Here is a 15,405-nt window from a genome sequence, read left to right as displayed (position 1 = left end):
AAACCGGGCACCTAAATACATGGGTCTCTCATGGATTTCCCATGTGGTGAAAACGCTCTGGGCTCCTCCCGAAGATCATGTCGGCTTTGTTTGCGAGGGAGCGAAGCATGCCTATCGATGCTGGTCGAGTCTTGTCACATATCTGATGATTCTGATCAACATTAGGAATTTCAGCTCGCTCTGCTTTACTAAGCTGATATGGGAAGAAAATCAAGTCTGGTCAGTGTCAAGAGGTCTCGCGGGGAGCTATCGAGTATAGCTTCTTGGCGTAGCCACCGAAAACCCTTCGAGGCTTTCAGCTTCTGCAAGCCATCTCTAACATTGCTACACCACTATTGGTTATGACTACTTCTATCCTTGCTAGTTAATCTCCCCCATACGAGAATAGGTATGGCTCAAGGCTGAATGGTGTCGCTTATCTATGTACTGGATAGGGCGGGAGGTAATACCTACTGTAATACCTACTGTGCCAATCCCGTCCGAGGTCCTCGTTCCTAATAAGAGGGCGTGGATGCCCTACACCCGCGCTCGCGTTATGCCTTTCTCTCTTTTCGTCTCTCTTTCCGTAGCTGACCGTCGTTTTCTGTAACATTCCGTGGTCGAGTAGAATTCCGATATATTCGACCTAGGAGAGCTAGACGTCCAGTTCTTACAGTTACGTCGCCCCCCCAGTATACCAAAATGGCGAGCCTCCTATCCATCGCGGCGTTAGTCACCGCTGTTCAAGCCTTGGCTCTCGACGCAAACCATCCTGAGCCAACCCTGGTGTCCAAGCCGAATCCAACCTTCCAGTCTCCCAAGATCACCCTACCCCCTAGTATTCAGGAATTGGCCAAGAGACAGAACGGACAAACCGTTCTTATAGGACCTGACAACACATGCGGATACGTCGATGGACGACCCGGTAATGAATCTTATACCTATCTAAAAATGACTACCTAACTAATAATGACCATAGGCGCTGTATACAGCTGTAACGGCAAGGATGTAACTTGTGCCCTAGTCACCACATCGACATACGGCGCCGTCGCCTGTTGTGATAGTGACGGTTGTGGTCTTCGAGTCGCATGTATCGATTATAGGGATTTCGTGTACTCGAGCGCGTGTGACAATGGGTGTATTCAAGATACCTACACGGTCAAGTGGTAAGTTTCACAGTACTAATAACTAGGTAGTATAAAATACTCATGATCTGGCAGTACGAGAAGTAGCGCTCCGTTTTGCGGCACCGTTACGTTCTCTAGCGGCATCGTCGATTATTACTGTGATACCCTGTCGGACTCGACGCCGCAGCAACTCTACACTACGTGGCACGGTGAAACAGATGGCCGGACTTTCACTCCTGTTGTCGTCACATTGGACGATTCGGTCGCAACAACCCCGTTTCCCTCCGCGACTCAGACCGGCGGCGACGATGATAATGGCAACGATAGTCAAACGTCAAGTGCAGGCTCTGCAGGTGCGACTACACCGGCGGATAGTGAGGATGGGAGTTCTTCGAACTCAAACACCTCTTCGAAGTCTTCGACGAATGTAGGAGCTATTGCCGGTGGTGTTGTAGGAGGAGTTGCCGGGCTTGCCTTGATCGGGCTCGGAATCTTCTTCCTCATCCGTCACAATAATAAGAAGAAGCGCGACATTACTGCCCAGCCGCCCGCCGCCCAAATGCAACAAGGCGCCGGACCCGGTATGCCGCCAACGCAACCGGTAGCAGGCGCTGCTGGCTACCAACAACCCTACAACCCGCACTACAGCCAGCAGTACTCGCCTCAGCCTCCCGGATACCCTCAACAGCCATACTACGCCGACCAGAACAAGCCCGCCGGATTCGCCGCCGTCGCACCCGCCCAGCTTCCCGACCGGAACGACTCGACCAGCCCCACCAACTCGCAGTTCACGGACAACAGGCAAAGCCTACAACAAACCACAAGCCCGACTTCGACCGTCAACTCCGGCTGGCAGCCCAACCAGCCCTACCCAGGCCAGCAACACTCTCCCATCCCCAACGTCCCGCCTACCGTGCACGAGGCCGGCGGAAACGTCGTCGGCGAGCGGAATTACAACGATAATCATCATGGTCAACTGCATGAGTTAGGGAACTAGGGAGGTTGTAGCGTGGAGGGGATAGGGAAGATGAGATGAGATAAGAAAGAAGCATGGGTTGGGTTGGGTTGGGTTAAGTTAGGTACCTAACCTACCTATGTATACATTTTCTATGGTTCATAGGTAGTTCATAATGGGATCGCACGGTATTTGCATTGTGGCGTTTTTAAACTTCGTACTCGGTCGGACGTGTGGTATAGAGATATAAAACCAAATGCGGAAACGTGGTCTGTGAGATGAGATGCTTGATAATGGGTTTGGGTCTTGCATGATATTTGGTGGTTTTTAGTGACTGGAGAGTATATACATATTTAATTCTAACTTGGTTATGTTCGATACTGTTTCTTATACGAAACGGAGTTATATGTATAAGTCGACATCTACCGCTATTGCCAGCTGCGAAGCTGTATCTACAAGGTACCTTTATATATATATAAGGTATATATATATATAACATACTGTAAATGTTATACACCAACAACCCAGTCTAGCCTAGGTAGACATTCATCACCGACTCGTATACTTATCACGATATCTGAAAACATAGTACCTGCTTAAGAGATATAGGATACAAACAAGAAGTAAATAAATAGTATTCAACGGGTAACTTGTACACTATATGAAAGCCCATGCAGCCAACCACGCTAGATATAACCAGAATCAAAGCAACAGAATACAGAATTCCCCTTTCTTCTCATACTCTCCTATGCTCCCATATATTCCTAACAAACACCCACCCACCCACTGAGTATTGTATGTAGGCACCTATATACAACACGCCACACCACCTACATACATACATCCCCTCTAAGCTCCTAGAGGGTTACCGTACTAGTCAATACTCAACAAGCCGCAATTTCTTCCCAATTTCCCTCCTGCGCGCGTTCGCTGCCGCCCGATCCGAGGCCTTGGGCTCGTTCTGCTGGTCGAGCGCCTCGCCGCGTGCTTTGAGCGCTTGTAAAAGCATGCCTGCGTCGAAGAAGCCGTCTATATGTATTATATTAGCTCTAGTCATCTAAAACTCCAGAGGAAGAAATGGGGAGAAGAAAGAAAACTTACAGCCGCCCAACTCATCATCCTCGCTCATCATCAAACTCTCTTCCGTCGGACTCCTTGTCCCGGTCGACGACCTCGCCGCCAGCGCGCGCAAGTTATCCGCCCCTGTAATCATACGGCCACGGGTTTTGTTCGGACGATGGTGTCCCGCACGCGGCTTATCCGGGTCGATTTCCCTAGCGCGCGTCTGCCGTGAGGTCGTGCCGCGTCTATTCGTGATACGCAGTATTCGCCTAATCTCCAGCAGATAGCTTTCAAGCGTGTCCACGAACCGCTTCGTCTGGCGGTGTTTACTCGCCACGCAGATATTGATGCCCTCTTCTTTGATGATGTATCCGATGCCGAAGCCGCCGCCCGATGTCGGCCCGAACCCGAATTGTCGTAGCGACGGGTTCCCGCAGTTGGAGGTTGATAAGATCGTGTTGTTTAGCTTGTCCCATCCCTGGTCCGCGAAGATAGCTGGCACTTGTTGGTCTGCGAAACGCGAGTTTATGCTATCGCCGCGCTGCCGCATTCGCGAATCTTCGTTGTGCGATAGTACAGATTCCTTGCCAGGACTGCCAACCACGGACTCGGTGCCTTGCTCCGAGCCAGTTTCCATTGGGCTCGAGTACCCCAAGCTACTCTCCGAACGACTTTCCCCGTCCAGAAACCTTTGCCACACACAGAATAAGGCGTATAGATGCCGATCGCAACCCCGTCCTTTTGAACATTCCTTAGTAGCGTTAACATGCTGCTGGCATGCTTTACGTAGCGCTTCTACTTTCGCCTCCGCGGGGTTATCCGCCCAGAACGCCTGGACAAAATTTACCGCCTCATCTGATACCGTCCTAACAGCCTCGGTCCTACCGTGAAGATAAGCCTTGGTCATGGCTGGTTCGTAGGTACATTCCACTCGCCCGTATAGCCCATAGTAGGCTGCTTGGAAGGCCATCTGGACGAAAGCATCTGGAGAAAATCCTGCGGAGGTGATAAAGTTCTTACCGTAAGCGCTGAAGTCCAGGCATTCAAACTCGTTCTGGCTGATGAGATCTGCAAGTCGAGTTTCGGCAAACCGTATAGCAATATTAAGCTCTGGCGATATGTCCCATTCTAATTTATGAGGAGTCGTGGTAACGTCCCCAAAACTCTCCGGATCACGCTTCGACGGGTCCGGACTTGCCGTTTTCCAGAGACTGGGGGCTTGGCCATTGATAGTCCTTGCGAACCGTAATATGGTGTCTGTGTAAAGGTCACTGGCGAATCGAAGTACGGTGTGACCATCAACGCCAGTGTGCTCAAAATTGATACCCGCACTTCCGTTTTTGCACACGATGATCTGAAGTTTATCGTACCATCTATTTATGCAAGTGCCAATTTGTACTCCCTTCACTACGTCGTTCGTACCGCAGAGCATATTCTGGCACAGTGCAGCTGCTGTAGAGGGCTCCGTGTAGTCGAGACATAACACGAATAAAGCCGAGTCGACAATACCGAGACAGTCTGCGTTATTGGACCCCTCTTCCTTAGTGAGAACATCCCTTAACCCAGACCAGGTCTTTCGATTTTCTGTACTTAGAATTCCAAGAGCCCCTTTGGCGGCTTCCTGGATAGGCGTTTGAGCTGCATCGTCTATTATTGTTTGGAGGTTGATCGAAAGATCTCTTTCGCTCATAATAAGATCCGAGCTGTCATCAAGTACGTCAAACCAGTAGAATTGACCGTGGCATAATACAACAATGTGCGTAGATTCAGGGTCTTGTTCGATTTGGCAACCATTTTCAGTCGGTACACGAGCAGTGCCGAAGAGCCGTGAATATTGATACATATCTAGCGGTATTCCTTTGACTGTGTCCGGTGGCAATTCCTCTCGGCGTACTGCTCGCACGAACTCTAACGCCGATGAGACGAGGGATGCCGCGCGAGTGACCTGGTTATTCCTCGCCGGCGTGGGGTCATCTTCTAACAAGAAAAAAGGATTCAGGTTTAGGACGACAGGATTATCGAAATTTAGGTACGAATCATACCCTTATGTATAGTAACCGTTAGTAAAGGTGATAGCCATATAGTAAGAGTCAACTTACAGAATTGTTCTATATAACTTGTTTTTCCAATAGCATACTCTTGTAATTTCCTCTGAAGGTCAGGTCCATCTTTCTTCAAGAACTCTTGGACGGCGAGCTTCGTTTCAGAATGCTCTCTGGGTCCTTGCAGCGGCTTCAGAGCGGCTAGGTACTTCTTGCACGTTTGTTCTAGGTCCGGTATGGGTAGCTTAGGTAAACTGTCTTGGTGAGCAAACGTGATTCCGCCTTCCTTAGGCTTCTCTGGTATCGTCTCCATTATTGGAATTCGGCCCCTGAGTTCAGGACTTGCCGGCCTCTCGTTTTTGCGTTCTTGGGTAGAAGGAAGCGTAGGTGTTGATGAGCTGCCACTGAGAGTCTCGCCAAGAGACTTTGGCATAGCAAAAATACGAACTTGAGTAGGCATAATGTCAGCCGACTTCTAGTAGATTAGGTATATAAAGGCGAGACACAGGTATTGATATTCAGGCCGCGCAAGGCCGTGCGGTAAAAGTAATGACAGTCCTGAAGACAATAGGGCGGCATCACACTTGAGCTACGCCCTGGCAAGGGAAAGGGTTAAGTAGTATCATATAATAACGAGGGGAAAGGCATCGAAGGGGGATAGAAGCTATAAATCAACTCGGAGGCCGAGTATATATGAGACAAGAGTCTTCAGTGAATAAGCCAAGGGTGGATCCATGACCGGAGACCCAAGTCCTAGGATGTCAACCCAATTGCATATAGTTCGCTATCACATGTGTGAATGGAGCTGCTAGTTGGTGGCACATCCTTTGCGTAAACAAAGGGATATGATTGGTCGTGGTGCAATAAACCGAACCAGATACTCATCCGCAGGACCGACAATATATAATATGAATGGAGAAATGGGATAAACTGCCGAGAGTTCTGGGTAAAGGTACTAGAGGTGAAACAGAATCTCACACACCTCCAACCAGGATCGCGTGTCTAGCGAACCGCCCGGACGGGTTGTATATGCGACCTTAAGGCGTTATTGTAAAGTGGATTTGTATTAATCAAATAACTTAATCGCCAGAAATATTGTAATATATCACGGGTTGCTTTCTCTAGAATTTGTATTAGTACTTGTATCTACTAGAACGTCACGCAGGGACTACACTGAATAGTAACAATGATGCCAAAAATGGCTAGGCACAGGACAGGCAAAGAGATGAGGTCAGAGCTCGAACACGATAGAGAAGGGTACATACTATGTAATTCGAGAACCCACCAAAGATACCTTCCTAGCCTGTCGCAATGACGACTGACAAGTAACCATCCCCACGGGGTCAGCCTGGCGTGAGTCGTAAGTGTAAAGAGCTCAAAGGACAAGTCTAGGTCGTGGGGTAGACTTCGGACAAGTGGATGAATTCTGGTTGGGTAATCGGGGGAAAGGCGGCCTTAAAGCCCTCGTGCTCGTGGATTCGGAATGGGGTCGCGCTAAAGCAATCCACCTCGAAAAGAGAAAGTGTCTTACTATGTACCGTAGTCTGAAGGATTTTGGTAACGTTCTCGCGAAGGAAAAGGCGTGCTGCTCTCTTCGTTAATCGCGAATCGAATAAAAACTGAAGATGACGGATCTGGTTCATCTATCGGCTAAGCGATTGAGGTCGCCTCGTTTATAGTAGTGAGGTATATTGATATATAAACGGGCATAGACCTTGAGGAACGTGACCAATGTGACCTCAGCTGACGATGCAGAGCTGTGCCTAGGCAGCCCAGGGGTCCTAAAAGGAGAAAAAGCGGAGTTAATTGCTGCGCACTCTGCAGTGTTAAGTGCCAGAGTGTTTGGGACCCCGGAATCCTTAAAGTAACAACCTGTTTTCTTCCCTTCCTTACGGTTATTCGAGAATGCTTCTCACTATAAGAGCCAAGCCATTATTGGTGCGCACGGGGGTTAGATGACGATATGCAGGGCTGCGACGCGTGCTAGGAGAAATGCATGTGAATCTGGCTTAGATTAGGTAGGCAAGGTGTTAACAAGATTGCAGAGTCAACAACCTTGAGCACAACCTCGTCAAAGAGGAAAAACAACAGCCCATATCTTATACCCGAGGACGAGCAAGGCTATGAGTTCGGTCTCTACCTGCGCCTCGATCCGAATGCTTGATCGCCTTTCGGTCGGACGAGTGCTTCTTGAAGAAGCAAACCGATGTGCTAGTATTCGAACTCAGATAGGATAGGATAGGATAGGACAGGCTTAGTCGAATCCCGGGCAAATGGACCACGGAAACCCCCGCACCTGACGATCCTTACAATAGCTTCCGGACGCTAGAATGGTCCCGCCCCGATCTACAGTTGTTTGCTTATCATTGCTTCGGCATCTTACAGATAGATAAAGGGCCGTGAGTTTGGAGACGGTACGGCAATCGCTCGTGTAACAGAGATGTTAGCCGTTCCGGGAGCCGACGTTATTCGTCGAATGATATAATGCGTATCGCGAGGTACTGGATATTTGTAGGTGATACTGAAAGCAGTTCCTTTTTTCGGTGCTTCCCGGCTATCTCTCGGTGATTTCGTCTTAGTGAGCGAGACGGAGTGGTGTTTCGTGTATTTGACATAAGATAATTACCTATCTACCATTGCTGGTCTTGTAGTAGTCATATGTTATCCAACGTTATAGCTGAGTGCATGTGAAGACTACTTGCGTTCATCCGACGAGACCACCGGCTTGGATCCGAAACAACCTTGGAAGTATAAAGCCAATAATAGTGTACTTCAAGTGAATTGAATGAGGGTAAGGTATGACAAGATCATATGTCACCGCTTGAAAAGAGCTCGACTGCCAGGTCTCATAATAATATTTATCGATCGGTATCTTAAAAGTATAAATTTTCAAAGTACGAATATGTAATGCAGCCACTACAGAAATGAGATTAATGCGAGCTTAGTCGCAATTGGACATTGCGCTTACCCTTAGCTGAGAGAAGCTGACCATCTGTATTCCATAGAAAGATAGAAGCGAATCCGAAGTGGATCCAATTTAGTATAGGACCTAGGGTTATGTAAGCGGGGAGTCGATCGACCATACACGAGTCTTACGTAAGTACCTCTATACATAATTTCAAAGGGGGATATCCATCTTCGGAATTTTGTTCCAGTTAAGGAGATAATAGATAGGATAGTAGATAGGTACCTAACATAGCCACAACCAGAAAATCAAGTGTCAATTCGGATGACTCTGCCACTCTGACTCTGGGGTTCTTGGTGGATGTTTTAAGAAATTACATAGGGTGAGGCTCAAGTTTCTATTTTCCGCTCAGATCTCCACGTCCTCGCACTCGCTTAAGGCTGATGGACGCTTCTTTTAGGTAAGCAACCCAATTGTATGACGTGTTGACCACTCAACGCACCCAGCCTCTGCCTATTCCAGTAAGAAAGACCAATGCTACCTAAGGCGGATCATCCACCTTCGCCCTATGAATAGTCGCTTCTTTTACCAACAGCTTGCGAATGCGAACTTTGCATTCCAAATACTGAAGATAGGATCGTGGATATAGGATATGATGGCTGTCTTCCGTCAAGGGGCTGCGCCGCTGATGATTCGCGCTGTTGGAAGTATATATGACAATGAGGTCGCTTCACTTAGCTCTCTTTCGAAATGTTAGATGATTGTCAAATTCAAGTCATTTTTTTGGACATATTGCCTTGTATAGGGATATCTGACCATTATGTTGATTACTCTACTAACCCGAGCCTTCAAGTCGAAGAAGGATAACAAACAACAAAACAAACCAACAATACCATGTATACACGAGAGGAATATCGAGCAAGACGGACTAAACACACAACCCATAGAGGAGACTTTCCAACCCGGGAACTGTCTCCAATGTAAGGCCGAGGAGCGAGAGGCTTCCAAGTATCGATGGAAACTTGTGCTATGTCTACTCATGCCCTATGCTCTTCAAGCACTCGACGTAACCATGTACGGTAGATCATATTAAATCATCCGAGTATAATGGGACTAACTTGTATAAAAGCGTCGCTAGTGCGTTACCATGGATTGCTGCTGATTTCGGTATGAGACTATTTTCCACAACCGCTGAAGTGGTTCAAGTGTTCAGACTAACATAACTTCAGGCGAAATCGCCCAACTTAACTGGATCATCTCAGCCTTCAACCTGACTTCGGCCGCATTCATCCCCTTCTGGGCGCAGATGGCCGATATATTCGGGCGACACTGGTCTCTCCAGATGTGCTCCTTTATCATGTTAGTCGGCAGCGCCTTATGTACCGGTGCTCCCACGACCGCCTTCGGCGCTTTTCTCCTCGGTCGAGCTCTCCAAGGTGTTGCCTGTGCGGGACTTAACACGATTATTCGTGCTATACTAGCAGACAAGGTTTCGTTGGAAGAGAATGCGAAGAATTGGAGTCTCTTCTCGCTAGTAGGGGGCTTGTGTTATGGACTCGGCCCCGTCATCGGCGGTTACCTCACTGCGGCTAACTGGAGGTGGTGTTTTGGGATTAATCTACCTATCGCCTTCGTTGGTATCTTGGTTATCTTTTTCTTTCTGAGGAATGATCTCCTAGGGCCTCAGCCGATCCCCGAATTAGACGAGAGTGGGACCGGTCATCGAGAGAGATTTGCCAGGCGCATTATGACTCTTGATATCGGCGGACAGCTTCTATTTCTGTTCGGATTTGGTCTCATAATCCTGGCCTTGACGTGGGGTGGTGCAACTTACGATTGGAACCATCCCGCGGTGCTTGTTCCTCTCATCGTCGGTACCTTGATAGCGTGCGCTTGGCTTTACTACGAATACTCGATGGCCCCGGGCGGCGCATTGTCGTTGAAGTTGTCTACCCAGCGGCCAATGTTGCCCTGGAACGTGATGAAGAACCGAAATATTGGCCTCTTATCATACGTCAACTTCGCCACGGGGATGGCTATGTATAGTGTAAGTAAATTGCCATATCTAGAAGTAAAGCCAACTTGCTAAACTGTACAGGTTCTTTACTTTGTCGACATTTACTTCACCATTGTCAAGGTGAGATTTTATATAGGCTAGGATAGCTCAGTATTTTATCTACTTGTATATACCTAATTACTAACATCGCTTATAGGGCTTTCTTTCTGATAAGGCCGGTGTTCAGCTATTGTATTATACGCCAGGGCTTGGAGGTTAGTCAAAGTAGCCCCTATTCCGAACTATATGGCTAACTTTTGTAGTCGGCGTATACCTCTCGATGTACTTCTGCAACGTCTGGCCTCGTCAAACATTCTTACCCTTATTCCTCGGCTCCCTAATAGAAGCTATCGGCGTCGGTATGATGGCGTATGCTCTATATTTCGAGCACTCGCCTACTATATACGGCATGATGGCACTTACTGGTGCGGGTACAGGTCTACGATTTATGCCTTGTGAGTAGACGTCCAATTCTTCTAAGATAGCTCATCTTCTAACTCATATTAGGCAGTCTACATGCTGTCGGTTTCTTCCCGGACCACGTCGCAACGGTAATTTCCGTAATGGCTGTTGCCACGACATTCGGAGGCACATTGGCTCTTACCATCATGTCCGCTGTCTTCAACAACACATCGGACATCTCGAAGGATTCACCTTTCCAGAACGACTACGATGCTTTGCATAAGCTTCCAGATGAGATAAAAGCCCACGTTATCGAGGGCGCCAAGGTAAGTACTTATGTCACTCTTCTCTAATCGAATTGACTAACTATTGTGTAGAACGGAATTACCTGGGCATTCGTCGCATTGACGCCCTTCATGGTTCTTGTAAGTTCTAATATAGCCACCTATATTTTTATCACAGTACTAACATATCAAATAGTGCGTACTCGTGTCAGCGTGCTTAGGCAACGTAACCATTATCAAGAAAACCGACGGTGCTGAGGCTGCTAAGGCTGAAGCCTCGGGTGATCATCTGGTGCATGGAAGCTACTTACTATCTCTGATATACGGAAAGAGTGATCCGGAGAAGAGCATAGAGCTTGGAAACGGGAGGTCGGATCAGCAGCCTATGATAAAGCAGATGAGTTAAGGCCGAGATAGAGAGTTATTTGCTATACTATGAATATGATACCCTTCAAATCGAAACGGTTTGGTTTTTATAAAAATGAAGAGATGCTTGGATACATGATTAGATATATAGATTCAGTAAATATTACCAAGGTAGAATTTCAGGACATATAAACATAGGTACCTACCAAGTGTCTGTGTAGATACATAGAACTAGTACACCTAACGGATGCCGTCGCTACGTCACTGATAATTTTGAGTTCCCCGAACTAATCTAATAGTGAAGCTATAATTGCATAAAGATAGGTATAAATGACGAGTGTAGTAATGAGCTAGGCCTACAAAGCTCGGGATGTACTTGTACTCCCCGCTCCGAAATATTATTCTCACGTCTCACAACTTTATACTCAAAACTCGCCAAGAAATGCTAACTGCATCATTCGTCTTGCGCTTAGACACATGGATTATACGGACGCGGGGAACAAACTTACGTATATCACAACTACTAGTGTCGCAGGTATTAAATTAGTGGAAAGGAGCTCCTTGCGATTAAGTAGCGAGTGAGCCCTAACCTCACTCGCTCACTCACTCATCAACCACCTAATCTCACACCCCCTAACCCACCGCAATGGCACCCTCATCCTCACCCCCTCCACGCCCCCGTTTCCGCCTCGAATTCCGCACCATAAGCGACGGCCAGGACACCGCGCGCGCCCAAGCCCTCACCCACGCCGGACACCACGCGCACCACAGCACGTTCCCCCAGTTCCCCCTCCTCCCGCCCGAGCTACGCCTCAAGATCTGGGAGTACCTGTTAGCGCCGCGCATCGTAGCAGTAGCCTGCATCGACGACGCCTCGCCACCGGACGACGACGACGACGACGAGCCCCCGTCTCCGTGGCCCTCGTTCCCCGACCTGCAGGTCCCGCCTCCGAGCGCCGTGCCTGCTCTTCTGCTCGTAAACCACGAGACTCGGCAGTTAGCGCTGTCGCGCTACGAACCCGCGTTCGCGTGGAAAGTCCCGTACGTCTTCGTCGCGAACACCCCGTCTCACGGGAGCGCGACGTCCACGACTGCGGCGGCAGCGGCAGCAGCAGCAGCAGCAGCAGCGTGGTCGCGGCCGCGCGTCTGGTTCGATTATGAGCGGGACGCGCTGTACCTCGTCGGCGAGCTAGAGCCGTGCGACAGCTACGGGTTCAACAGCGCGATGGCGTATTTCCTGCGGCGCGAAGAAGCGCTGCGGGTACGACGGCTGGCGGTTGCGTTCGGCGCCCTGCGGTACGGGGAGGCCGGGTCGCAGCATATTTTCGGGGCGCTGTTCCACGTCGTGGATCGGTTCGCGGGGATCGAGGGGGGGAGGGTGTTGGTTGCGGTTGTGCCGAGGGATGAGCTTACGCATTTTCTGATAGGGGGGGAAGGGCCGTTGGTGCGTCCGGAGGCCGAGGTAGGGAGTAGTTTTAAGAATAGGCCAGGGGATGAGGGGAATATTGTGCAGAGGATCTGGAGGGATTGGTCTAGGGGCACGTCGACGCTGACGAATGCGCAGTTCGAGTTGGTCCCGGAGGCGGATCTGCCAGAGCATATCGCGAGGCCGACTAGGTCTGCTACGACTCGACCGTTGCAGTATCCTCATTAGGCAACATTGAATATTCATAGAACATGGTCATATGATACAATACGACTACATGATTTATATACACTGCCCTCTTAGGTTGAGTGGTGACTGGCTATTGCCAGAACGACACGTATAGTACATATTTACATTATACATTCCCTCCAAATTTTGTAGTTCTGGTCGTCAAACTCGAACCTATGGCCATCTTTGCTTTACCGTTGGTCTTTTTCTCGTTTGTTCATAACTCTGCATAGTGCAGGGGCACCGCTATCTTCTGGGCGGCCTTTAATACCTCCTAGTAGCCAATCTGTTAGATTTACGACTTTAGCGCCTAGGCCCCTTTCCCATTCTCCGTGCTCGTCTACGTGCTCGATCGTATGACTTATAATTCGGCCCTCTTTGTCGAACTCGAAGATGAATAGTCCTGTAAATGCCTTCTTCTCGCCTATGGCCTGTGTGCCTCTGAGGGTATCGTCGAGCCTTTGTTCGCCCTCTTCCGTCACGGTTGGATTGGGGCTTTTTGGCTTGCCATCTGCCGTTCTCCATTTAACCACTAATTGTTCGCCGCATGCCTCGGATCGTTTTGGGGAGGAGTAGAATGGTTGGCTGACCATCCGTTCCGAGAGTATCTCTAGCTTGACATTACCGATTATGGGAACTCGATTCCATGCTAGCGGGGACGTCCATAATGCTGCTATGTATGCAACTCGGCCGGATACTGTAGGGAGGTATGGATGTGTCGAAGGAAATAGGTGGAGAGAGATATTAGGCGATAAGATCTCTTGCGGCAGTGGAGATTGTAGTAAAGTAGGAAGTCGTTCTTGAAGAATGCGCAATGCTGGAGACGAAGTTAGCCTAGCTCGCATAGGTTAAATATGGGAAACGGAGTCGTACTCTTCCCAAGCTTGACTTTCCGTTCGTCTTCCGGTCCTCGCGAATCACCGGATCCGAAGCGTGGAAACGAAGAATTGAACCATATTGGTGGTAGGCTCTGATGTGGTGAGAGGTGAGCTGTGGTAGGAGGAAGTTTTGACGCTATAGTCGGCGTGGTAGGACATGGTGTAGGCGAGGAGGTAGCGTAAACAGCGGGTGTGAGAGCGCGCAAAGCAGTTTTTGAGCTTGCGGCGTTGGACTGCGCTCGAATAGCGGCGCTGGCTGAGAGGGACATGTATCCGGGACCTCGATGGCAACTTTTAACAAGCTAGGAAACGCATCAATTCGCTTTGGGAGTACTAGTCCGAGCTGAGAAGAGGTTAATCTAACTGACTCTAGGTTCGCAGAGGCTCAGATATGGACAAAAAAGCATGTAGAAATACATAGTCGTAAGTTCGTTATTGATATTTAGGGATTTTAGAGGTATGATGTAAGTGAAGCTTCGGCTTCCTAGTCGAATTTTAAGTATGGTAGTACCCGGTACCGGTACGCCGAAGCATAGCGGGGTTCCACTAAAAGTATACCGAAGATGTGGGAGTACAGTAAACACTCGATATAACGAATCTACTACATAGCGAATTCAGGATATAACGAATTTGATCCTATGTTTTTAAGAATTTGTATGTATTTTAACGAATTTTTTTATATAACGAAATTCGTTAGTTTTGGTGATTAGTCACCACCAAATTCGTTATATAAAATGTGAGGTTATACCTTTTTTAGCTTAACATTTAGCTATTTTAGGAAAAGTTTTGCTTAATTTCGCTTAAGCTTATAATTGTAAGCCCGTGCCTAAGCACTTTACCTTTTTGGGAGGTACATCATCAATGTATCTTTTCTGCTTAATAGCGAATTCAGTATATAACGAATTTGAACCCATGTTTTTTGCGATTCGTTATATCGAGTATTTACTGTACAGGGCTGCAGGGGTTGGCGTTGGCTTTCAGAGCTGTTTCTCAGCCCGGAACCCACCGAACCCTCACCTAATTCAGCTGATGTTTCTGGTCATTGCTTTTCTTTTCTTTTTTCTTTTCTAAGATAAGTTCCTCAGCTGATCACCTGTACGAAATAATTCTGCATCGCTGGTACCCGTGTGGACGTTCTAGAATAGTTCCGTAGCGTGATCGATGATGATATACACTAGAAAAGTCATGGAACAGTTGGTTGGTGGTACTTAACCGGATCTTACCGATATTATCTCTATCGAAGTCTTTCTCTATCGAAATCTTTCTTTATCGATATATTAATCAAGAGTTCTTAATACAATATATAGTACATAATATTGCATATTTAAATACCTATGCATGTGTTGTTTGCAATAATATCTCGCACAAGTGTTCGTGGGTGAATGGTTGAAACATCCTTTGTCGTAGAAAGGCCAAACGAAACATTAAAGGATAACTAGAGTCGAAAGCGATACAGTTGGGTGGGTAGATTAACACTTGCCAATCATTAGCTTGCAGGTGTCAATGTAATGTCCTTTTCATATGTATATTATGTACATGTAATGTATTTCCTTAGTTAAAGGGGGCTTTTGCCTCGTGATTAGATCCGGTGGTTAGACCGACTTGCCGACTTACGTTATGTACATAGCAGCTGGCAATTGTAGCACGCCAACAGTCAGTGTGCAGTCTTAGCCTATCTGAGTCCCCGGTCCTGTT

General features: G+C 48.1%; 5 protein-coding genes across 5 annotated transcripts; 3 read left to right on the top strand and 2 right to left on the bottom strand.

Moving 5' to 3' along the window:
• The first annotated feature begins 470 nt into the window (after positions 1-470).
• Positions 471-2,186, top strand: F4817DRAFT_26923 (uncharacterized protein). The gene is made up of 3 exons (XM_049299397.1): positions 471-904; positions 959-1,145; positions 1,200-2,186. The coding sequence occupies exons 1-3, from the start codon at positions 682-684 to the stop codon at positions 2,101-2,103; spliced, it is 1,314 nt and encodes a 437-aa protein (XP_049161365.1). The 5' UTR covers positions 471-681; the 3' UTR covers positions 2,104-2,186.
• Positions 2,187-2,672: 486 nt separating this feature from the next.
• F4817DRAFT_26819 (choline/Carnitine O-acyltransferase) lies at positions 2,673-6,017 on the bottom strand. The gene is made up of 3 exons (XM_049299386.1): positions 5,223-6,017; positions 3,163-5,166; positions 2,673-3,090 (listed from the first exon to the last, which is right to left on the bottom strand). The coding sequence occupies exons 1-3, from the start codon at positions 5,623-5,625 to the stop codon at positions 2,939-2,941; spliced, it is 2,559 nt and encodes an 852-aa protein (XP_049161364.1). The 5' UTR covers positions 5,626-6,017; the 3' UTR covers positions 2,673-2,938.
• Positions 6,018-8,585: 2,568 nt separating this feature from the next.
• F4817DRAFT_26892 (MFS general substrate transporter) lies at positions 8,586-11,436 on the top strand. The gene is made up of 9 exons (XM_049299395.1): positions 8,586-9,144; positions 9,200-9,237; positions 9,300-10,117; positions 10,169-10,207; positions 10,284-10,341; positions 10,390-10,581; positions 10,634-10,854; positions 10,906-10,953; positions 11,009-11,436. Exons 1-9 carry the CDS (start codon positions 8,891-8,893, stop codon positions 11,216-11,218), a joined length of 1,878 nt encoding a protein of 625 aa, XP_049161363.1. The 5' UTR covers positions 8,586-8,890; the 3' UTR covers positions 11,219-11,436.
• On the top strand, positions 11,435-12,928 carry F4817DRAFT_26893 (uncharacterized protein). Its single transcript, XM_049299396.1, has one exon. It carries the CDS (start codon positions 11,825-11,827, stop codon positions 12,830-12,832), a length of 1,008 nt encoding a protein of 335 aa, XP_049161362.1. The 5' UTR covers positions 11,435-11,824; the 3' UTR covers positions 12,833-12,928.
• On the bottom strand, positions 12,873-14,309 carry F4817DRAFT_330937 (uncharacterized protein). Its single transcript, XM_049302459.1, has 3 exons — positions 14,128-14,309; positions 13,706-14,053; positions 12,873-13,649 (listed from the first exon to the last, which is right to left on the bottom strand). Exons 2-3 carry the CDS (start codon positions 13,977-13,979, stop codon positions 13,024-13,026), a joined length of 900 nt encoding a protein of 299 aa, XP_049161361.1. The 5' UTR covers positions 13,980-14,053; positions 14,128-14,309; the 3' UTR covers positions 12,873-13,023.
• Between the last annotated feature and the right edge of the window lie 1,096 nt (positions 14,310-15,405).

Source organism: Daldinia loculata (genome assembly GCF_022478755.1).
Source record: "Daldinia loculata strain CBS 113971 unplaced genomic scaffold F4817scaffold_11, whole genome shotgun sequence".
Lineage (NCBI taxonomy): Eukaryota > Fungi > Ascomycota > Sordariomycetes > Xylariales > Hypoxylaceae > Daldinia > Daldinia loculata.
This window is presented reverse-complemented; position numbering and strand designations above follow the sequence as displayed.